This window comes from Melanotaenia boesemani, chromosome 1, assembly GCF_017639745.1.
Source record: "Melanotaenia boesemani isolate fMelBoe1 chromosome 1, fMelBoe1.pri, whole genome shotgun sequence".
Lineage (NCBI taxonomy): Eukaryota > Metazoa > Chordata > Actinopteri > Atheriniformes > Melanotaeniidae > Melanotaenia > Melanotaenia boesemani.
In genome coordinates, this window is record NC_055682.1 from 31,056,592 (window position 1) to 31,082,251 (window position 25,660).

General features: G+C 41.0%; 1 protein-coding gene across 1 annotated transcript in view; it reads right to left on the reverse strand.

Moving 5' to 3' along the window:
• Positions 1 to 1,031: 1,031 nt before the first annotated feature.
• fto (FTO alpha-ketoglutarate dependent dioxygenase) overlaps positions 1,032 to 25,660 on the reverse strand; it is a 119,876-nt gene continuing 95,247 nt past the window's right edge. The window contains exons 9-10 of the mRNA XM_041990100.1: positions 2,565 to 2,705; positions 1,032 to 1,059 (exon numbers count right to left, since the gene is read on the reverse strand). Of these exons, the coding sequence (XP_041846034.1) occupies positions 1,053 to 1,059; positions 2,565 to 2,705 (148 nt within the window). The 3' untranslated portion in view covers positions 1,032 to 1,052. The remainder of the gene's footprint in view (positions 1,060 to 2,564; positions 2,706 to 25,660) is intronic.

The following is a 25,660-nucleotide window of genomic DNA, read 5'->3' on the forward strand; positions in this document are numbered from 1 at the left end:
GCTCTACACGCTTTAAGAGTAATTAAAAGCGATTGAACAGCTGTAATTATGAGAAACGGCGGTTGTGTTCCGGGTCATTCTATCAGCACTGCCTTTCATCAGAGCGGAGGCAGAGGGGGCTCTGCTAGACTCTGTTTCTCCATATGCACATCTTCACGAACAAACAACTGCCAGGCAGCCTGCAGGCTCACTCACACACACACTATCACATTCACACACAAGCGCCTTCATGAAGACATGTGGGAGAATGAGCGTGCACGTAACACGCAAGCCAGTAACCAATCACATGGATATTCACATGGTTAAATGTACACATACAAACACACACATTCTCACATCTATATGGCACAAGCACACCACTGCACCACAAACACATAACAACACATTCTTCATGTTTTCCGCTGTGTGACATTCATAACTTTCTTATCATAATCTTTCTTTGGTCTTTCGGGCTCATTCCACTTCTGAACACAATAAAAGGGGTTACACTATACACAAGTGACGAATGCATTATCATGTGAGTTTTCTTACCATTCTTTACTGTTATATAACACTGTGTGACAAGTAGAAAGCATATATGTATGTACTGTACTATGGCTACTGAGAATGAGTCAATCCATTGATAAAAGCATGTCTGGATTACATGAGATTAAGTAACAGAGTACACAGAAATAATAAATAACTACACAATGAATGCTAACACTGAAATGCAAGTTCCACGTATGTTTCGTTAGACCGTTGTGACACTAGTAGCTTGGTGCTAAGCTTTGCGTTGTTAGCATGTTACTGAAGCGCTATGCTGAATCTATGGTGATGGTCTGGTTTCCTTTTCCAGCCAAATCCAAGTCGGGGTGACTGAGACGCAGGAGTCAACTGGGGTAGTGGAGGGTGGAGTAGGACAAGGGATGCCCCAATCAAAAGGAAGTTAACTTTGCTGGGATCACAACATATGTATCATCAGAGGTCTGCCCCCTCAGCTGATGAGGGGGACCATTCAGAAAAGCTGGTGGGTTTATTTCTTTTCTTTCTTCTTCACTTCCTCCATGAATCCTTCACATCCTGTTGGAGCAGAAAAAAAAAATATTATAATTGTCAACATGTATGTTTCTTGTACCTTTTGATTTTCACCAAATTCTAGAAAATATGGTGTGGTGTGAAATTAAGATTTAGATGTACTTTAAACTTTATATACGTGTATATATTGATTTCAGCATATGGCTGAAATACTTTGATTCAGTACTAGAGGAGCCCTGAATTCACACCGTGTTTAAGTTTGATAACAAACAACATCCGACTTGAGGTATCTGCTACAGCAAAAACTCTCTCCATTAAAGTATCTGATATATAAGCAGACTGGATTGAATGTAAAAGGTGTGAATCTTTAAAAATCCCACAGCTCAGCATTTAGAAATCAATTCAAGTTTCAGCAAAGAAAAGTACAAATATAAAAATCTAGTGAAGCTAGCTGCGTTTCCTTTGCAGTTTTTGATTCTCATTTAGATGATGTAAATAAAAAAGCAACCGGAAAAGAAATGAGAAAAAAGAAAAACAAAACAAAAAAAAACCTTTCATAAAGTTGCTCTGGCATCTTTCCAAACATGACTTTAAATATTTAGTTATGTCCAAAGATTAAACGAATTCCTGAAGAGCAGGCTCTGATTTTCTCTTGTAGATGCCCACCACAGGTTTCTACTTCTTATATTGAACTACTAGCACTACAGCTTCCCAGTCACATAAAAGTGGCTTTTTAAAATATTGCTTAAGATTGGCTACATTAGTAAGTGGAAACCTGACTGATGTACAAAGAAAGCTAAATTAATAGGGCTGGGTATCACCACTAATTTCCTAAAGCAATTCAATTCACAACAGCCTGATTTGATTAGATTTTCACTTAAATCAGATACTATATAAATTCATTTACAGATATTGATGTAACAACATCAAATTTTCTTGAATATTACATTATCAGATAACTATTTGTCCCATGACCATCAAAATCAGATATTAATGCCTTAGCATTAGTAAACCAATAGTGGATAAAAAAATATCTGGCATTTTATGGCATTATCTCAGTGAGAGAAGCTGATTTTGGGCGGAGACGACACAGGCAACTTTTTAATTGTGTGTATATATGCTAAGATCTGAACTGATTTTGATCAATTAAATTTGAATCGATTCAAATCAATGAATTGATTATTTTTTAACTCAGCTCTATAAATGAATGGCGAAAACAAAGTATTACATGACTCAGTCATTAATTAATCTCCTTTATCTGAAATCCTCACAGCGTTTTGTTAAATGTTCATTTGTGCTGCTTGTGCGTCGAGAAACTTCCAGCAACTCAGTGTACATCACATGCAAAATTTAGTTCTCATTTCTCATTAGGCTGTTCATGCATTGCTGTACATCAGTATTTGTGTGTCATTAAGTAAACTATTCACTCATGCCATTTTGTCCAATAACCCATTAGTAAGTGCTGAAGCCAAACACACTTACATGCATATTGATGTTAATAATCAATATGTATACAAGCACACTTTTACACTTGTATTTTTCAGGCCCACCTCCAGAGCAGCGACTCCACTCTGTTGATGATGTCAGCCAGATCAAAGGGCAGAGGCATGCTGGGGTCATCCACACCCCAAAAGGGTCGGTCCACTGGAGCCTCCTCAGGGGGTAATGTCTGGGCCAGACTCGAGTGGCACCTGAGGCGACAGGACACAGGAAACACACAAAGTCATTAACTCCTCCTCCCCATCAAAACCAACTTGTAGCTACAGACATCAGGATCACTGAAACCTGCTCACAAAACTTTTAAGTGATAGTTGTGTTTTCTCACTCTGCTCTAACTGCAGAGCAACTAACTTCTGTTTTTAATTCCCTCCCAAGAAGTGAGTGTGTAAACAGATTTATGTCCTCATAACATGAGCAATATCAGTACACACCCTAGTAATAGACAACAGCAGCGGGTCTGTTGTAGGTGAAAATAAACAGAGATCTTTCTATCTGGTCTTTCTGTATTGACTGATGAGAGATTTAATGGGGTCAGTCTGAGAAATGTCAAGCTGTTTAGTCAGTTATATGTGAGCATGTGTGTGTGTGTGTGTGTTTGTTAACCTCTTCCTAAACACACAATCTGTTTTGTGTGTTTGACCAGGAGGTGATCGGCTTGGCTGTTTTCCTCATATGGTTCTTAATAGTTCTAAACTACAAATCTGGACTGGAAGATTGTTTGTTTCTGCTTGATCTGTGTATACAAGTGAGATAGAATTTCCTGGTATAGTTGACTTGGTTACTTTTACTTGCTTTTGGGAATACTTAAAACTTTTAAGCCAGCAAAGTGTTTCCAGAGCCATAAATGGCTGCAACAGTATTAAATTGATGAGTCGTCATGATATCATGTATCATGATTAATGTCTCATTCATTTCACACACATACAGGCACCCGCAGCAGGATGCCTTCACAAGAACATCACTCTCTGTTGCAATCATGACAGAGCAGTGACAAAAGCAGTCTCTTCGTGTCACTGCATGGCTTTTGCCTGATTAATAACCTGGGCTCACTTGTAATTTCTACAGTATTTCGAACCCCTACAGACCTCAGCCCTATCTTTTGTCAGACCTGTGTAAATATTTACTGCTGTGACTCTATGTTGCTCTCTGCTGTCATTGTAAATCTGCCCTCTTACTGCCTCTTGACAGACGAGGATGACCCCTGACCTGGAGGTGCAAGAGGGAGAGGTAGAGGATGGCATCTGTACGTTGTGTGTGTTGTGTGCTTGTGAGTGGCAGCTTCCAGAGCCACAAGGCTGGCTATATTCCCCACTCAGTCATTATGCCAGGCTCTGTCATGTCTCTTTACCCTGTCCACACCCTAAAAAAACCTCAAACAAGTTCCTCACACAGACAGACACACACAACCACCACCAGCTTGTGGCCAGTGACAGAGGGAGGGGATGGAGAGGGATCAGAGAGCAAGAGAGAAAGATATGGGGGTCTGTTATGGATGGGATGAGGGGATGTTAAAGTTGTCAGGGGACAGCCGGGGGCTGCCACAATTTGTGGTTATATATTTTCTCCGTAGCTGCTTAATGTTCGACTGGCTCTCTGCCTAAGTGCTGCATTTTGGTGCGGTTAGCCCCTCGAAGAGCTACTGCATTATGGTGGTGAGGAGCAGCATTAACATCCAGTGTCCAATATATCTTCAGCGCTCTGGATCAGGGCCTGATAATAGCATCTGTTAACATGCACTAAGTACCATTATGTAGCACATCACTTCATAAATAATACGATTAGGCGACCTTGGGGCTTTGCGACGAGCCGTGTGTTTAAATGTTCTCATCATTTATTTAGGGTGTGAATTAAAGGAAGCACCACTTCAGAAAGGGAGGAAGGAGTGGTGGTGGGGGGGTCATGGCTGGCATACATATATACACAGTGTGTGAGTGCTAACTGACCCAGACAGAACACACACATACACTGTGTGGTTCTGCTGACATCAGCTTGAGGACACCACAGGCAAGGGGGAACCCAGGCTTTTGATTTGGTCTGATTAAGTATTCATGCAGCAGAGCTATAAGAGAAAACACTTGCCTCTTTTCTGCTGGCCTGAGTCATAATGAAAGGCTACACACCGTAATAACTCGACTAACCGCCTTCAACAAAGCTGCTGCATTTATTTGACAAGGGATCTTGCAACATTGCGTTGCAAATACAAGGCTCTAGGTTTACCAGAGATATAAACAATATCAAGACTGGAAAACTATCAAAGATAATATAGTGAAGGTAATTCAGCACACACTTTTACACAATCTACCACTGTTCCCAAGTACCGTCCCCTGACTGCTAAAATGGAACCAAACAAAAAGTCAATACCAGGCGAGGTGCCTTAAGCTCTCCAGGGCTCTTGCTAGATATTCTGTGTAAGCCACAGTGGCGTACAAACAAGGCTCACCAAAGGACTTTCCCATGGCAAAACAGTGCACCTTAAAGTTAAGGTCAAAGACAAAGAGGTGTGCATGTGTGTGTGTGTGTTCAGTGGAGTTGGGAGGGGGGAGTTGAAGAGGTAGAGAATGTGTTTGTGAGTCCAGGCTGTTCCAATGGATTAACCCCAGACAGATATGGGCCTAACTATCCCATCTGGCGCTCGGTCAAGAGAGATTGGCAATACAATCACTCATTTCAATTTGCCCTGAAACCTTATAGCCTGGCAGGCCCCTGCTCAAATGGTATGCTAATGCGAAAGGTATCTAGGATTCTATCGCCTCTATTCCACAGAGGCCTTTCCCTCCATGCAACACAGTGCACTTGAACTGCGGCTGGGGCAGGAGCTCCGTGGCCCTCACTGCAATAAGGGCCCAAGCTCAAGCCCCCCCTTGCGCTCAAACTAACCACTTTAGCTAAAGTGAGTGTTAATTATGGACAGGCAAAGCAGTCAATAAAAGGTTAATGTAAAAGTCAAAGGATAAATTCCTTTAAGCATTGCATCATTCCACCATCTCCGCGACCAACACACTGCTCACAGGTCTCCTAATCAATACGTTTTACTGTAATGCGCTCCCCATCGATTTCCTTCCCCCCGTGCTCCATGGTCCGAGCTCCATCACTTGGTTAAAGAAAGAGGAGGGAGAAGGTAGAGAGAAAAAAGAGTAAATAAAATGATTAACCTCAGTTTCACTTTGTTGTTTCACTCTTAGACTCTCTCTGAAAGGCTTGTTAGAAGAGTGCAGGGTGGTCCAATATCATCACTACCATCCCCAATCATCAGCATCATCAGTCCACTCAATCTCTGTTTGGTGTGTAATTGTGTAGCAGTACACTCAAGCAGTGCCATACATTAAAAGGCCCTCTGCTCTTAACAGGATGGAAATCCGCCTAATAGACAACATCAGTGCTTCCGACTCATGCAATTACACTGATAAATGCACAATTGTGTCAGGCCAAGTGAAAAAGAACCCAGAGAATGTAGATAGGAGACAACACTTATTGCATTATTGCTACAGGAGGTCATTTGTAATCACAAGGGACTAGATTGCGTGGGCTGTCTGACTCACAGCATCATCTTTTGACATGCTAAATATCTTTTATGTGAAAGTCATTCAAGAGATGTATGTATGTTGGGAACTGCCAGTGGTGCCTGCATTAAAAATGTTTTAAGTCCAGAGCAGCAAAAGAAAAAAAAAAGAAGTATCACAATTAAAAAGAAATAAAAACTTTTATATATGTTGCTGACTCTACTGTATTGCATGTCCCAAAAAAACACAATCAAAGAATAATATAGGGATGGTTAACACACAAAAAATTCCCTCAAAAGGAAGTGCCATGGCCTGAACACCATCCAAACCACATCAAAAGATAAAGCTGCTTAAAATGTACATGAACATCAATCAATCAGCCATGTCAATTTTGATCTGTGTCATATGCCTGTGCTGATCAAGGGAACTTAAATACCTCAGATCACCTGCTTCCTCATGCTCTGCCTGTGTTTCATCTGACTCTCTAGCAATACTGTGCAGGTGTGAACTTTTATGGGTTTGGCAGCCTAAGTGCCCAATAGCTGAGAATGCAATCAAACAAGTCATGAAAAAACAGGCTTGTGTCTCATAAATCAGCCTGCCCCTGAAGTTAAGGCATGCAATCACGTCCTGAGGAAAGAGAAGAATGAAAGAAGTATAATACCCATGTACTTTCTCTGCTTGTGCAATTTTGTGTGTAAAAAAAAAAGAGTGATTTCACAAATCGGTCTTTGTATGTCATGCAGTTATGCTGTATAATGAGTGAACCAGAGATGGACAGATCACATTTATCTACAAACTTATTTTTCTGTAAAATATTAGGGGAATATTCAGTGGGCTCCACCTGTGACGTGTGAATCTTTTAATCTCACACTACACCACCCAGGACCTCAATGGTCTTCTGAACTCTGAGGGCTGCCCTCATTAGAACCTAAACAGTGCGTCAGATCCCAAACCACCATCCCCAACCCCTATTATACCAATCACTGCCACATTCACCGTTAAATCTAAAGTAGTGAAGAATGCGAACCAGCCAGCCAGAAAGAGAGCGTGGGCAGGGCAGCGTCTTAACCGTTTCCTCAGGATCAATCAAATGCTATTGTGTCTGCAGACAGCTGCTGACTGTACACTTTGTAAGTGTGTGAGGTGGGCAACTGTGGAGAGAAAGAACCATAGAGGGAGGGGGCATCATCAAATGCATGACATATGTTCCTTTCATTTTGATTCCCTCTAAGGAGCCTGGGCTAATAAAACTAACATCTGATGCACTCTTTTTCCCTTTAATTAATGCTTGTGGAAACCACACAAAAATGCATTAGCAAGTGAGGGGGGTAAGCGGTCCACACACGTGCCACTATGGTTCTACTGCTGCTGGGAACAATAATTCTGCCAGGGAGAATGGGTATCTTCAGGTGGGGCAGCCCCTTCTTCAAACTCTGTGAGGTCCCCCCTTTTACCAGATCCAGTCTGAGCTACTTATTAAACCACATGAAACAAATAAGGCTCATTACAGGCATTTTCAGCTAGTTGGAAGCACGTGATCATGAGTTTGCATTGGATCTTTGCACGGTAAGTGGTGTTAGAGGGAGTCTATGGCAGGGACAGGAAAGCTTTGCTGTACCTGCACAGTCTCTCCTTGCTTCACACCCAGAGTGTTTGATGTGGCCTGGCTGGCTGCCCTGTCTGTAACCACATGTAACAGAAAAACACACACAAAGCCAGGTAGCCTCTAAACAGCCTTCATAATTGAAGGCAATAAAACACTATTTCAGTCTGGAAGTGCAAAGGAGGCAAGCCCCTAAACTACCGCTACTGCACTCAAAAACCAGGTGGACGTCCATTAGGTGCTTAACAGCGTAACAAATTACTGAACACCCTGGCCTGCTCCTTCTCCACCTCAGGCTGTGGGATGGAATGTGGCCTAATGTCAACACAGGCGCAAAATTTACGAGCAGACACCTAGCGTTCAAATCCAATCAAAAAAATAAATAAAGGAGTCAGAAAAAAGGACAAATAGATAGGGTCCTCCTGGCCATTTACTCTTCCGACAAGGGGTGGAGAGACAGATCACCCCCTAAGGCTCTGGGTTCAGAGGTTTCAGAGAAAGAGCATGTGTCTATGTCGGTGTGTGTGTATGTTCAGTAAGTTTATGTATGAGCACTCTGGACAGACGGGGAAGGAAGAAAGGATTGTGGTTTTTACCTGCTAGCCACCTGTGCCAGGGTGTGGGATTGTTGAACAGATACCAGGAACTTAGATACCCACAGATAAATAGAATAAAGCAAACAATCACATGAAAAGTTTACTCTGAGCCTCTTTACTAACACTCTAAGGAAACCACTAAGAAGCCATGGCTGCCTAGCTCATCTCAGCATCCCAAACAAGCTGCATGTGGCAAAATACTACAGTGAAACATTTGTATGTATACAGGCAAAACTAATTAGAATCAGTTATGAAGAGACACTGAGGTTTTTCCTGATGACGCTCTTTATTTATAAAGCCCAGGAGAGAAAATGGAGCAATAAGAGAAGTTGATGGTGAGGGTAAAAAGGTTACGAGCCTGCAAGTGATTACACTTTTTCACAGCTCGGCATTGGAAGGCTGTAAATCTGCTGTTAGGGAATCAGAAAGATGGTTAATGTGGCACTGGGAGCACTAACTCTTAGTTTTCCATGGAAATGGCATGCCGTTGCAGTGAAAACTTGTTGTGGGAGCAATCTTGTAAAACGATCATTTTTAACCCTCCCTTGCCTCACATGCACCTTCCCTCCTGGCCAAGCGTTATTACCCTGTGGGCATCATCTGAATGGTGCAATAAAGCTGGTGATGGATGTGACTTGCCTAAACAGCAATACAGCAAAACACATTGGACAACACCTGACCACAGTCACATGATAAGGTCAATCCAATGTAGGCACAATTCCCACCTGTCTTTGAGTGACAATGGTGGGGTCAAGCTGGCCCAGCTAATTACAGCCTATTGTAAATTAAACGGCCTAGTTACAAGTCATCCTTCTGGCTCCAAGGGATGTGGTGTTAAGTTCCAAAGCTTTTGTGTAAAGCAAAACTGTGAGATAGAAGCTTCAAAGTGTTGCACAACAGATATCGTGTTTCAGAAATGTTTGTATTAAACTTCTGGACAAGACATGATAATGAGAATTTGCTTTTCCCGTTTAACAATGGATGTGAAAAAAGGGTGACGCATCAAGAGCAGGAAACATATTTGAATAAATATGAAATCTAATTTAAACTGCATACAAAACATTGCCTCATTGTTAACATTGCTTGTCATGATGACAACACATAACAGGCTCTGCAAACCACTGACAGTAAACACACCCTAATGAAACAGTCATAAATCTTGAACCTCATAAATTGGACAGGCCTAGGCAATGGTTACAATACAATCAACAAAACATTCTTTTGAAATTAACAGCAAAAGCTTAAACCTTGGTATGAATACTAAGGTAACTGTAACAGCCTTAGCTGACAGTAATATAATAATATAATGATCCAACTGGGGGATTGCTATGGTTCTTTTTAGGTAGGTTGTTCTTTGTGCTTTTTGGACAAACAAAGGAGTGGTGCACAGTGGGAATAAGACGTTCACATGCTCACATGGGCATCTGCAATAAGTCAACAGTGAAAATTACAATTATTTTCTTTCTGTTTACAGTACAGGCCAATACTTTTTCTCCCTCGGTAAACTAACAAACGTCCCAAACTCGGTCAAGCATGAAAGAAGTCCAAAGTATTTGTATCACAGTATGTGAGTGTGTGGACGCGTGTGTGCAATCAAGCATAAACGTGTATGCTTTGCACCCCTGCCAGAGGAGTGTTTTCTGCCAGGTGTTTGAACTTCTGCATCACCTGGTGCTCCTGCTGCGTGAACACGAGTTTTGTTTCACCCTATTAAGTAAATAGTGTAATTAAGTGGCCTCAGCATTTAAAGTGTTGTGAACAGCCAACAATTCGTTTGGAAGCCAGGCTAGGCCCTGGGGCTCTGCACCAAACAGGATGCAAAGGCCTAACACAGTAAGCTGGGGAATGCAGTATAATGAGTGAGTATGTAAGAACATGTCTATGTAGATGAGTTTTAAACATCAGTGCAAATCCCTCATTGAAAGATGTCCTAGGAGTTGAAAAAGTAGCCCTTTTTACAGTAAGCATGTATTTATTAATATTTTTCTGGGGGTGTAATTTACAATAACTAGATGCAATAACTGTATGTCTGCATAACAAAGCTCTGATTTATTAAAACTGACACTTTGTCACACCAATGTAAGTAAAGAGGTGACCTTTGCTGAGTTAAGGAAAAAGTTGAAGTTGGTTACACAGGCTTAACTTGTTTGCCACAAAAATAACAATAAGACAAACACAACAACCAGAGCTCAGCATAATAAAAACATGGATTACAAGTGAAGTGGCAACAAAGATCAACTCCTTATTAGTTTCCTTTCAAAACGATTTTCCACTCCACAAACATTCCTACTCTGCCCTACCTTTCACACCAAGGATGCTTCTCACTAAATTCTCTGCCTTTACTGCTGATCCAGGGTCAGCTGTGGGGAGTAAGGGAGGGATAACCTCTTTCTGAGCCCCACATAAAACCCAGATGGCTGTGAGGAAGCTCTGATCCAAAAACTAGCTTACAACTCAATCACTGTGGTTGCATCTCCAAGTCCACAGTTTAACCCCCTCCGATGTCAGCCAAGGTCACAGATGCACACTTGAGAGGTAAAAAGAGCCAGGAGTGAAGTGCTGCCAGAGCCGAAGGAATTAGACCCGGGCTGAGTGGCCTTCATCTGGCTAAGCCTGGTAAGTAGCAAGACTAACAGGCTGAGGCATGGCGGTGTGGGTTCACATACGTACACATACACATAAACTTGCATGCAAATGGACACACATATAAATATGGTGATAAACACACACTGACACAGACACACTCATGCACACACACGGAAGGACTCCGAGGGCTACAGATGGTGTGCCCTGGGCCTGGTAACTGGGGCTCTGATTGAGCTAGTTTTAGATCCAGTGTGGAAGCTGCCACTATGCAAAGAGCTCAGGGGTTGAGGAGGAAGACAAAGAACAACGGAAGGAGTGCATGAGGCAATGAGAGGAGGAGGTGGAGTCTGACTCCTTTCCCCACATGGGGGATTCTAACATTTTCAGAACAACATCAACATGTCACTGTCCATTTGTCCCCTTGCCCTGCTGCTCAAGTGCTAGCCCTGTGTCCCCACCTAATACCTACTGGTGCAAGCACACACCACACAAATATACAGACACCTACATACACACACAGAAAAACACACACGGGGAGCCAGCGGCCACTTCAGCCGTAATTCCGCTTGACTTCCGCTGTCTGACTGGCAGGAGACAGGGAGGGTGAGGACAACAAGCTGTGAATACGGGAAGAGACAGAAAATCATTGAGAACCTTGCCTTTATGAATCTTTGATAAGAGAAAGTGGGGGCTTGTGGGGGCTTTGCCTCTGGTTAAATCAGAGCATAGCGTGTGTGGTGTGTGTATGACTGCCAACAGAGGTTGAGATAAACAGGGCCTGGACCAGGCCCAAACAATTGCAAACCCCGCAGTCGGGAACATTTGTCCCTGCAATTAGTCCCTGTCCTCCCTGTTCATGTTGCAGGTAAGTGGTATTGGTAGCTAGCGAAACAGCTATTGCTGTGAGTGTCTTGGAGCCCAGCATGGCATTTACATTTGCAATGTATCAGAAGTTTTCTTTTGTGTTTTCTTTTTGTGAGCAAAGCAGGGCATCTTCCATGTTTATTTATGCAGCTGGCAGCACCTCCACAGATTTAACACAGATTAATACATCAATCAATCTCTGCACAGGAGGTCGACAGTATAAGAAACACTTCACACAAGGTTGCACATTATTTAACAGTAATTGCCAGTATCCCTTAACTATACATATTTATCACATTATTTGGTCATTTTAACCAGTTTAAATTAGAAACTTTGACATACAAGACTATTTTACTGATTTTAGAAATGCACTTGAACTTTGGGCACTATAGATTGTTATGGGGAAAAATGCTAATGATTAGGATTCAACTTGGCATGAAAAGAAATTTAGACACATCAAAAGACTAAAGGTATGCTGCCAGTTGTTTTATATACAACTTCATAGTGTACACAAGAGCTGTGTATAAGTGATCACACATGCAACATGTCATTGGAAAATTAAGATTCTTGTACTTTAATTGATGCAGAGTATCTTATGATATGGTGACCACAGCAGGAATACTCACAACATTTACCTTTAAAGCTTTCTGGGAATCCACTGATTGATATTTTCAGAGAAAGCATTTTTTAATAAAGTTTCCAAAAATCCATTTCACGAAAACCTTTGTCACAAAAGAATAAATTGTTTAACATATTTCTACAAATCGCTGTCCCATCATATCCAGTTAAACAGCTGTATGTTGGTATGCTTAAAAACATGCTTTATTGTGTTCTTACCTTACATTAAAATATATACGCTTCCTGCACTAGCAATGAAAGTTTTGGGGGCGCACCTGGACAATTTCAGAAAAGCTGTGTAAAACATTTATTTTTTTGTGCTACTGTTAAGGAATTTGGACAAAGACAGATTACAATAACAAGATGTGGTTTTATTTCTAACCACAGCTACAGACATCTGCAACCATCTGTTTTCAAAAACAATTTAGACAGACTTAAAATACACATATTACATCACATGTGTACAAACACAGTAATTATGACTCTTTGTGGAAAAAAGTTAGTAATATTAGCTTTCAAACCAGATCAAAAACAACACTGATTTCATATGGTTCTATAAAAGGCCAAAAGTTTACTTTGATTAAGCCATGCATACACATTTTAGTGTAATTTTAGAGATTTGTAAACCATTAGATTCTACAGGCCCAATAAATGTTTAGCTTTAGTTACTGCTTGAGAAACCATTGCATATTGTTGTGAAAAATTTAAGATGGCATGGATAGCTTTAACATTATACCACAAATGACTGGAGTATCTAATGTTAACATTCATAACTATGAATATCTTTGGATATACTGATTCCATAAAGGTTTTCAGGCAGCTGTAAGCTTGAAAACGGTTTGGTTTCTTATGGCTAACATTAATGGTAATAACCACCACTACTCATTTATTTTTATTTTATTTTTATTTGCACTTACATACATAAAATTGTAAAAAAAATAAAATAAATTGAAAAAAAGTAAAATACACATGCTAAAGGAAGGAAGGGTCAAAAAGCCCATAGGGCTTATGAGCAACCCTCTCCATCTTAAACTTATATCTAGCTATACCTATCACTGATCTGTAGGAGAACCAGTTTATCACATGCTAATAGGTCTGGCTCACTGCCATGATAAATGGCATTCAACTATGAATAAGAGGAAAAACAAACAACGTGAAGAAGTGGTATTATCCTGTTTGACACGGCATCTTTCTGATTAACAATGATAAATCATGTTGCAATGTCTTGTAAGGACATACTAGCTTGCAAGTACATTTTGTGGGAAGTTGAACAACACCCAAATCCTTGTGGTGTTTCTTTTCTTCAATGTTTATTGTTTTACCTTTGCACCTGTTCTGACTTCGGACACAAGAAATGCCAAAGATGACTCAGAGGAGGTTGTTTTAATTAAAAACTATAAGACATGTTACAGCAACCCTCCCTCACATCTCAGAAATGGCTTTTTAATTGATGTCAAGCAGGTGCCAATTTTCTTCTCAACATGAGTTAGGTTATGTTATGAAACAAGCACAGCCGCATGGAAGCTTTATCTCATCTGCCACCTGTGACAGCTCAGAATTCAGAGTCCCCCATACAGCTTGGCTCATGGTAATGTGTCACTATTGAAGTCTTTTGAAGACTTGATTCATTGAGCTGTCGGCAAGCACTGAGGTACTGCCGACTGACTTCCGATCACACAAGAACTTGACAACGAGATGAACTATCTTAAGCTGATCAAGAGTTGCCTTGGCTCCCATCTACATCTGTCAAGTTCAAACTTTACACTTCACTGCACATGTTGCTCACATACAGCAAAGTAAAGACACAATTTCAAGCTGCTGTTTGGACTAAATTACTTTAGGCTAGAATTACCATGGAATTTCATCTTTGTAAGATTCTGAAATGAAGGTGGATGATTGACTGACAGCTAATGTGCTTCTTCTTCAAAGAAACTTTGTGACTCCCTACAGCCTAAGGTGAAGACAGTGGAGAAGTATGCCAAGTTCTGGGCTGGTTCAGTAATAGAGTAGAAGTTAGTGCTTTACAGTGCCCCCTAATGGTTCACACATGCTTTAAGCCAGGAAGAAAACACATGAGTTTATAAAGTCACATGACTACAAGAAATAACATTAAAGAAATGATACCAGACATCAAATGAAACCAATGTCCAGTCTTTGTAAGCAAAAAGAGGTGAAAAGAGCAGTACTTAGCAGAGAAGCTAACTTGTGGTCTTATCTGCCGGACAAATCAATAGTAGCGTCTGAAAGCAGAGCAGAGTGTGCTGGGAGGGAGCTAGAGGGGCTACCCCTGGCCTGCTGCCCCCCAGGCCCCTCCTGGGGGGTTACCTGCCTGTCTCTTCACCCTTCATCTCTTCTGCTTCAGTGCTTCCATCCTGTGACTACATGGTCACACAAAAAGACACTCATGCAACAAGGCAACAAAAAAGGCACCATGGTGACATCTTGTTGTACCATCCATACAATAAAGTGCAACATAGAATTCACATTCTTTAAAATGTTCAATGCAAGTGCAGACTTATTTAAGGCATATAAGGGCATATTTAGACAAATTTGCAAATGTGTATGTGCATTTATGCTGAGATGTACGAGACACATGTGCTCATGGTTTTTTCCCCTGACACCAGGTACTACATGGACCCAATGTGGACAAAGTACAAAAGGCCTCCCAGTGCAGTGGTCTTTTATACAAGAGAGCAAAGAAAGATGCACATATTGCACAACAGAGCATATCCTCTCCCTACATGACCAGAAAGCCCTGGAGAACAGTCCAGAGCTGAGCATAAGCAAGAGCAGGACTTCTTCAAACAGTAAAAATATAACTCTTAAAAAAAAGAAGAAAAAAAAAATGCTCCTCATCCCTCCTTCATTTGCTGTTGCCTACTTACTTTCAATCACAGTTAACATCACAGAACGAGGAGGGATGGGAGGAGGTGAAACACAAGCCTTCTGCACAGTGCACTTGTCTGGCAGCTGCTTGGTCTGACATTTGAGGCCATAGGGACCTTGTTGAAAGAGCAGACGCTCACTGATGTACAGACACAGGAACATGGCAACTACACAAGTGGCTAAAGCTGAAAAAAATCTGCACAAACATATGACAGAAAAGAACAAGGGGAAAAGCTGAAGATGGCAGGCTCACGCAGAGATGTGTCTGAAAGTAGAAACATGACTGCAAATACTCAGTGGAGTGGACATGGTCAACTGACATACACATATATAAAATGGCACCATGAAAACTGCCATGGATGTAAAATAGTAACATAAGACATATAGGTTATTTGCACATATTTCATTTATAAAAATATATATTTGATAAAAATTGACGTGTTGTTCATGTATGTACACTGGAAGCGATGACTGATTTATTTAAAACTGTTAACAAAGGAGGAAAATATTATATAATAAAAGATTACTTTTACAGAGAGAGAAATGAGGGAGGCACCAAAGAGGGGTAAAGAGACAGCAAAAAAAGGAATGTTTGAAAGATAAGATGAGAGGAAAGCAGGTGGCAACAAAAGAGAAATATACAAGATACAGAATGCAAAGTGAGGAGTACAGAGCAGGCAGCATTATGGTGCATCTCCGGCGCAGAGAAATTAGTTTCCGCAAAGGACCGCAGGCAGCGTTATGGAAATGGATGGCTGGCAGCTTCTTTGGCTGACTGTAAACAGGATCTTGGCAAGGCATATAGCCTCTAGTGAAGCCTATGGAGACTGGCATCATCACTGTGCTGTGCTGTACTGCAATACTCCCACGGTCCCTCCTTCTATCTATTTGGTTCCTTTGCTCCAACCTGCCCAAACTCTACTCTTGAGTAATTCATGAAGTGGAGTGGGGGTGGCTGCGGAAGCAATGCGCACACATCCTGACACCTAATACATGACATGTTCCACATGTCTTCCCACAAAACTACAAAGAGCCCTTTTGTTTCTACAAAAAAAAAAAAACATTAATAAGTAGTTTGAGGTGTTGCATCACTTTGCAAACTGTTTTGGAACAGATTAACTACAGCCCAGATCAAGAAGCTAAAGCCGAACTGAAATAGTGAATAGTTATGCTAACATTTAGCTTAAGCTCAAACTAAACTGTTCATTTAAATAATACGGCATTATCTTCCACCACTGTCTTCTGGTTAGGTCTGGGTTGAAATGTGATACACTCCCAAGTGACTGGGAAAATATGGGCCAAAAGACAAACCAAGGGCTCAGGAACCGTGACAAATAATAATAAAAACCAAAGAAACAAGCAAAATAAAACATTTTATTCATAATCAATCTTTCAATTTTCTGCAAATAAATTCAATGGTTTTAAACAAGAGCATCCAACAAAATTCTGTATATGTTAAATGTTGGTTTCACTACAGCCATATAGATTGTTTAGATGTTTACTAGTCATGCAAAGGCAAAGGCTTGCCTCTTCACAGAAACCAGTGCAGGCCTCTCTCTTTCCTGATTGTATGAGCTGTGGCTGGTACAACCGGGCCTGCATTATCTTTGCCATGCTCCAAAACAAAGTGCATCGGCGTATTACGAGGTCTTACATAAAAGTAAACAACTTCATCTTGTGTCTGAAATATGTCACTGTGATTGTGCAAAGCTGCCCATCAACACAGCTATGTCGGGTTGAAGGAGCATCTCTCTAATTAATGAGGGAAAGAGACCAAGAGAGAGAAAGGGAGAGAAACTCTCTCTTCTACAGTTCTCCTTCAAACATGCTCCTCCTTCGGGACTCCATTGTTAGGACTGAGGCATCATGGGTAGCCTTATTTACAGATTTTAATTGCTCTGTTGATCTGTGGGTAAAACACTCAGTTGTAATCACCCCACAATAGAATTGTTACTCTTTCTGACAATTGTAATAAAATGTTCTACAGCGACCAGGGGAAAACAAGGAAGAAGGAAAAAGAGAAGGGCAGAGACAGATGGCAGACAATGTAAACAAAACCGCAAATCTAGTGAAAAATAAAATTAGGAGTAAACATTCTGGATGCAAATTTTCTCAGCAAGAGGAACTAATCCGAGCAGGCGGGAAGCAGGGGATGAGGATGGGACTGTTGTCCAAGGAAATGATTGCTCTCCCACCTCAAAGTGACAACCATGAGAAGCTCACCGTTCCTGGACCTCCGAAGCGGAACCGCAAAGGAGACATCCGCCGCAACCATCACACAACACACACACCTACAGACAGCTTGGGAATGAGGAGGTAGGTCACCTACTAGAAGAGATTAGTGTCACCAGGCAGAGGTATGAACATGGGACTGTCAACTGCAGTCATTGTTGATCTGAGAGGAGCTAACTCTTCTGTATACTCACACTGTTTTCAGAAAAGCTTTGCAGGTGTTGAGACCAGGAAATTAAATATTAAACAAAATGTACAGGGATGAGATCAGTTAGTTACCAGAGACAAATATATATATTTTGCATTGTCTAATACAAGCGAATACAGCAGTCTCACAACAGACAGTACATAGTTTCATGCTACACTTAACATAAAATAGGCTAAAGATTTCTCATTCTGTCTCACCACAAACTAAATCATCAACAAATGATCCTACAGTTAAATTTACAAATTTATATCATACAATTTAAAACTGCTACCTGTGCAATTACGTGTTTCCACAGTACTATTTTACTTATTTAAAAATCTAAAATTGAAAAATGGAAAACAGAAATAATGTGTCACATGGTCAGTTTGTACTGATATATATCTTTGATAAGTTGTAATTCATTTACTGCAAAGATAATTCAAACAACGTTACATCAGTTCACTAAGCGGAAGAGCAGAAGTTCCTCTGTTCTCTGAAAAAGCCTGTTTTACTTAAATGTGTCAAAGTCTATCCTATTATTATGCCTGGTGATAAAGGTAATACAAACACCCTGTGCTTCAAAGGTCCATGAAAAATTAAACAGCCAATCAGCTGGCAATTATTCTCTTTAATCTCCTGGAGGCAGCCAATAGCGATGTGCCTCCGGTGGTGGCCTGGAAGGGATTGGTGCCTTCAGTTCTGCACATTTCTCAATCCTAACACTTACTTTGCATTATGCTCAGCTCAGGATAAAATAAAGTAAAGGCAAACTTTTGGAACTGTTTTACTTTTTCCTTTATGTGAAAATGCACTGTTTTGAGTATTGATACTATTAAAACATCAGTCAATTATCAGTCAATTTGCCTTTATTTCCACTAGACTACAGAGTGCTTAGAGACATTTTAGCTGGACATGAGGACACTTTGTTTATGTTCCAAAGTAGCTGATCGATAGCTCATTTAAGCCACAAGATGAGTCATTGTGGTGTTTAGTAAATGCAATATTTATTGTATTATCATCAAAGCTTAACAGTGTTAAGTGTGTGCTGTTGATCTTCACTTGTCAATGCCCTCTGTTGACAATTATTACAAAGTATTCATAGATTACCGCGGATGCTGATCAGCAGCTACAAAAACCATTTAATTTCCTGCAGCCGCAATGTGAAAACAGGAAATTGATGACCCTTTCAGCCTGATGCTGCTAGAAGCCAAGCTTTAATTAAAAGGTCACAGAAGCAGCAAAACAAAACACAGCTCTCTGCATCTTTGGCAAGTCACCTGTGCTATACACACCAGTTGAACTCTTGTCACTTGTGTCCACAATATCCTTGCAAACACTAACTCTCTCCCCTCCATAATCAATGAGTGTGTGGAGCTGATCAATGCCAATGATTCCCCCTGATCTTAATTAGAGAAACACATCAGATACAAACGACATCTTGAGTAAGTTGACAACTACAGGAGACTAGGGTTCATAGAGGGAGGCAACTTTCTGTTTCTTCTTTCACAAAATGAGTTTGAAATTCTGCATTGTGATTCTGAGCTTAGCAGCTCTGAGGCCTTGTATTAAATGTAAGCAAAAATTCTCTCTGGATTGCAAATTAGTCAGCAATTCACTCAACATAATTACCAACCACAGTTCATAGATGTGTTGATGAAATATAGATGGGGAGAGATCTCATCCATTCCCTCTCCTACTCCTTCACCCGATGGTCTTTCCTTTGCTCTTCATCTCCATTTTCCACTCCATCTCTTCTCTACTGTGTGATAGCAGATGGAAAGTGGCGTAAAAAGCAGATACAGGCTGACAGCCTCCTTAGCCGCATGGCTGAGTGTATAACTAGCAACATTAGTGAACACCTATCTCCAAGGATCCCATCAAAGACGCAGGTATTCAGTGTGGCACATGTACATTTAAACACACACAAACCTCACTGATAAAGGTCGGTACATGTTCATTTAATTGGCAAATATGTGCACAGTGACATTGATGTGGTCAGATACATAAACACGCATGTTCACACACTTTTACATGTTGCAAAGGCACGCGCGCACACACACACACACACACACACACAAATGCACACATACAAATACCACTAAAGAAGTCAATAGTGCTGATTTTCCTTGTCAGCTCCTGGGCAGGCACTGGTTTTAAAGAGACATCAATCTGTGATGTCAGCACTTACCTAATGAACCTTCTCAGATCGATGGAGGCTCTGGTCTGCCTTCACTGCCTGACTTGTTTTTATTTTTACTCTGACTCCAGATTGGACCAAGCCACAATGTGTCCAGGTGTTCTTTACATGTGCTCTTAGCTGCACATACCCAAACAAAAACATGTGCTGAAACACCCATTTTTATGTAGTAGTGTGTACGTGTATGAGCTTTTCCAAAATGTTAATGTGTCAAGTCTAATACACAAAATGGGATGTTGCTACTTACTCTACACTACCTGCCATACTTGTGCCGGCATTTATGTATGTTACTTTATGTTTCAAAATATTGTCAGTGTGTTTTGCAGCATATCGATAGTAAATTATGTTTTGCAAGTGTTGTCCCTGTGTCTCCATGTGCTGAAAAAAGGTACAGATCTAGAAATATTTAAGCAAATGTTTATGCATGCAGCTTAAAATGATCAAATAAACACTATGGGCTGATTGTGTATAGTGTTGCAATCATTGTTTGTAACTATTCTGACATATATCATCCTAACAGAAGAATATCTGACCATCTCTGTGCTAATAAAGCTGTGCTGATGACCCTGCTTTTCTCCTAAAATGTATCAGTTCATAGGCTGACTGGCAATGGCACTGACTACTGAGGTAGCAGCAGTGTGAGATGCTGTACAATTAGATTAGTTCCATTTCCTTTGATCGCCCTCACCCCGTCCCATCTTGCTTGTGACACTTCAAATGCAGGAGCCTTCCTGCGCCACTTAATTGACCAGAATAAACATATTATATTGTGATAAGTGTTGCGATTGTAACAAATTGTACGGCATGACTGACACAAATCATGGCATTAGCTTTGCCTCTCTTATCGGCGGCCTCCTCGTGTCTTTTCAATAAACAATCCAGTAGACGGAGAAAGAGAGAAAGGTACAGCAAGGGAGAGAGGAGAGAAAAGAAGGAGGGATTGATGATGGGTGAGGCGAATGGGAGTGCCGTGGCCATGATCTAACATTTACCCACTTAACCATTCAAAAAGTCATCTTCTTCCATCAGCGCCTCACCCAGCGCTGCATGAGAAACATTATCTTTCCACAGGAGCTATCATTCACAGATGGCTTCCCCCTTCTCAGCAGCCTGCCACCACACATTTCCAGCCCTGGATATTGTGTATGTGTGCTAGTTTGTGTGTTCTTTTTTTTTCAACTGTATGCATGTGCATTGGCATGGACGTTCAGATACTTGAGTTAATTCAAAAGAGAAATAGAGAAATAAACAAGAAGATGTGTGTGCTTAGGATTTTTTAATTTTAATTTTATTTATTTGCGTATTTATGTGTGTAGAGATGAATGTAGAGGTTTGAAGGTAGAGAGAGTGGAGAGCTGGTGGAGGGAAGAGGGGGAAGGATGTGAGGGAGGCTGACGTGTTAATCAGTGAATCAGCGTCCATCCACTAATGTCTGCCAGTGTAAATAAGGCCCTCATCTCCTGCCGTCACATACGCTGGCTTTCCAGACCATTAGGCCCGAGCTGGCTGGCTGAGGCGGCCCAGTGCTCGCAGGAGACTCATTTACGTGTCTATAGGCATCTGTGGCTGGTGATAGGGAGCCCACGTGAAATTAATGGGACTATGGGTGCTGCCAGCCAGCCAGGCAACTCTCATGCGCCCACACACACAAACACACACACATACACACACATATACACTTTTCACACACCAATCACCAGCATGTACGCTTGAATGCATGAGCTTGTACACTCACACAAGCATGTACACACACACACAAACACACACAGGCATGGTCCTGCACACATGCAGAGGTTTTTATGCATGCAGAGTAAACTAACCTTTGCAGTAAAGATTTTGCAGCTTTATTAGTTTAGGAAATGGCTGTAATTAAGGATAATTCATAATGGCTGCTTCTCCCCTCTCTGCGGTATTAAAAAGGGGGCCGGCCTAATTTAGTCTCCTTGCATTTGTGCACCAAGGCAGTAAAATGTGCAGAGTGAGGGATTACATAGGCACAGAATGTGAAATGGAGGCCTTTGCAAGGCACCAGTTTACTGTGTGGTCAGATGGCCAGATGAAAGCTACAGAACAAAAAGTCTTAACACATCTTTTTTTTTTAAATTCAGCCTTTTGCACAAGCAACTTCTCATCATAAAGGAAAATACTATGAAATCTAGCATGAAACAACAAAGGCATGGCAGTACATTTCACCTTTCAAGGTTAAAAATTGCATTATCTCTGAATGATAGTTATCTGTAGGGATATACACTTTAACATGCAGAATGTTTAGCAAGCCAAACAATAAGAAAACACTGGATATTTTTTTGCTATTAAAACAGCAACAGAGATTAGATCCTTTTTAATGTTCGATGACATGACAAAGCTTTTTTGTCAATCTCTAAACAATGCACAAGAGTGTTCTTCAAGCAAAATTAACAGAACTTTGAGCCAAAATACAACATTTTGGACTATATATAACAAACGTGGGATGGGACATGTCCTTTACGATTCAGAGGGGATGTGTGAGTATGGGTTGAGCCAGCCTGCTTTTCTCCTCCCCCACAGGGGGTGAAGCACGAAACCAGACGATGGGATCAATAAGTCCACAGATCCTGCCTGCTCCTCTCCATCATTACCACTGATGAATAATACAGGACAGCCTCAGCCTCTTAAAGATTCTTGTTATGACAGACTGTGCACACAGAGACTCCCAGATTCAGAGGGAGGGTAGGTAGGTGTGACATGAGTTATATCCAGGTCAATCAAAGATGTCATACGCATTTAAACTAGAGTTGCAAATATATTACATATGTATAGTTACTGCAGTATCAACATGTGTGTTATAAATATCAGAAGGACATTCTTGACTTGAAATAAGACAGACGCAGTTCCCATCACACTCCACTTAGAGGATTTTCTACAATTAGTTTGCAGGCACAGGTGCAGCAGTGGAATGCAGTTGTTGCTAATACAGCTTGGATCAGTAGCAGACAATTAACTATTTATTTGTATATCTAAAGTCTCATAATCATTGCAATACTCAGCAATAATATCCTTTGTTTTCATTAACATTGCACAGTCCTAATTAATCAGTGCCTACTCAGAAGTCAAGGGACAACAACTATGACACACTAGCAGCCGTATCTAACAGAAGTGACACAAGATGCAGGAGGATTTTGATCAGTACATCCAAATTACACTTTTGGGGGTTCCTCATTTTGGGCTTGACATCACACCTCTTTCACCTTTTCAGTGCTTGAGGTATGAGCACCATCGACGCACTGACCATCACCCTTTAGGATGAAAAAAAAAAAAAAGACGAGGAGCTGCTTAAAGCTACATACAATCAATGATGGAGTAGCAAACTGTCCGAAATGTGATTTCCACACTGTCCGTCGCATCTTTCACACATTATCGATTACCTTCGCTTGTAACATTTTCTGTTAATTCTGTTCACCCACACAAAATCTATATGTGTGCATTTCAAAGAAGGCATCTGAACCGAGCAAAGGCTGCCTCAGCTCTGCAGGCAAGACAATCACTGTCAATCTACCTAATGACCAAGTGTCTGCTGATGCATGCTAGTGAAGTGGGGAGAGTCCCCGAGTGCAACATGAAGCAGAATGAAGAGCATCCTCTCCTTCTCAAAGTGTTGAAAGAACATGTAAACCCCCCTGCTGGAGCTTTCCCAATGCTTCTCGCTTTCCTCTGTAACTTTAGTTCGATCAAAGAGAATGGGGCCCTTCAGTGGAAGGAGTACAGATCAGCTAGGGTTGGGCTAAGTCACATACTGTAAGGATGCAGATGGAAAGCTGAATTCCAGAATAATCTGTCAGAGTGCATTGCCTCGGCTATCAAAAGAGCATTTTAACAATAAATGGAATAATCAAAAGTTAAAGTTGGTTAGGAAACAGCAAAGGATGAGCAGTAAGTTGCAATACACGAGGGTCTGATGTTCATGTTGTAAAGCCCTGGCTGGTAGCACTGCCAGCACTACTACGCTCTGTCCGCTACATCTGCCAGAGGATGTCTGAGATTGAATCAGACCTGCCGGTTCACTGGCTGTTTCAGCAGCAAAATAAATGACAAGGCAAGTGCTGGTGAAAAGAGTGTAAGGGCAGCCCAAAGGTGTGACCCCACTGATGAGATGAGAGGCAGTCCAGATCTGCCAGACACACTATTAGAATCTGAGACAGAGGTGGGAGGCATTGAGACAGAGAGAGAAAGAGAAAGCAAGAGAGAGTGGAAGAGATAGTGGGAGCATGGTGTCACTTTATCAAATTCTTCCCTGGCACACGGTAACAGAGGTCAGGGGAGGAAAAGCATGGGGGCAGAGTGTAAAGCTGAGTGAAAACACAGCGCTGCTCTAATACCTTTCATAAAGAGAAAAGCCTCCTCATCCGCCAGCCATGATTAAATATAACCTGAGTGCTGAAAAACTAACCCTCACTACCCTGCACAGGCCTAAGTTTGTGTGAGTATGTGTGTGTCCACGTGTACGCTCTCGGGGTGAGGAGGGTAAAAGCAATTTGCGGAGATCGTGTTGGGTGAGTGGAGTGTATGTTTTTGTGGCATCTAGGGCCGAGCAGAGAGGGGAGTGGATGCTTGATGTGCACATCCTGCCCTGTGGTCTCTGACACCAGCTGGGCAGCTCTGAATGTGTTAGACTCCTGTTCTCCTGAAATTAAAGCTGTCATCAGCAGCTGGATTAAAGTAAGAGCATGTAACTTTAGCTGAAGAATGCATGGCCACTGTTACTGCACAAGGCCAATAAGGAATAATGACAAAATGGTTTGTTGCTTTAAAAACATCACAAGTTGACATTTTCAACATTTTTGCATTTTTGAAAAATGGAAGCTACAATCTGAAATCCTATTGTCTATTATCAACTAATTGATTTTGTCACTACTGTTTGAGTATTTTAGAACTCTAACAAACTCAGTGGCACTATTTGCAATCAGTATGGTGCTTTGAGATAACTGCTGTGAAAAGACTTCTGAAATCTGCATCACTTCCCATACAAATATTAAAGAGTGGTGTCCAACCGGTAGGCAAAGAGCCCATCAAGCCAAAAACATGGTTTCTAAATTCCAAAAGTAATTATAAAAATTGAAATCAATACCTTAAACAATTGCATTAAAAATCCATCTATGATGTGCATTTAAAAAAACATTTCTATATTTTTTTTAACCTTTTGCAACCTCAACACCGTGCTGAGATGCAGATTGCTACAATGATTGCTCAAGTTTCCCAGACTAAAACTTGGGTGTAACCAGAAACATCTTTGCATAATGCTGTCTGTTCAGACTACAAGGCTCTAATAAAGAAATTACAGGTTGTAGTGGTTACTAAAACCTGAACCATGAAGACATCATAAACAAAACCTTGGCAACAAACAAAAGATCAAATTAAAGGAAGAAGAATAAAGAAATGTTCTCATTTGACAATGTTAAAATGTTTATTCTATAAGTGATAGCACTGGTCATTTTAGCAGGGGAAACAGTAGATACTACAGATTCAGTCATCAGACACGCGGGTCAAATTCACACAATATTTGTTTACATACAGTATGTCCTTAAATTAATTTACTCATATTCAAAAAGGGCCTGTTTTTTGTTTAGTTTGTTTTTTAATTAGCCACTTACTCTTTAAACCAAATATATCAGTGTTTACAAGTGTGGGGGCTTCTTTGTGGTTATTATTAAACAAGGATAGCCATTATCTCGTCTTTATTTAAGTTTTGTACCTAAAATAAATTGCTTAAACAGGCTTTGAAACGCCAGCAGCATGTTTGCTCTTTGCTCTGAGTTAATAGAAAACCTGCCCAGTGGTCACTAACTCCAATGGGACAAGCCTGTAACAACAACAACAGGAAGGAAAGGCATGGCAATT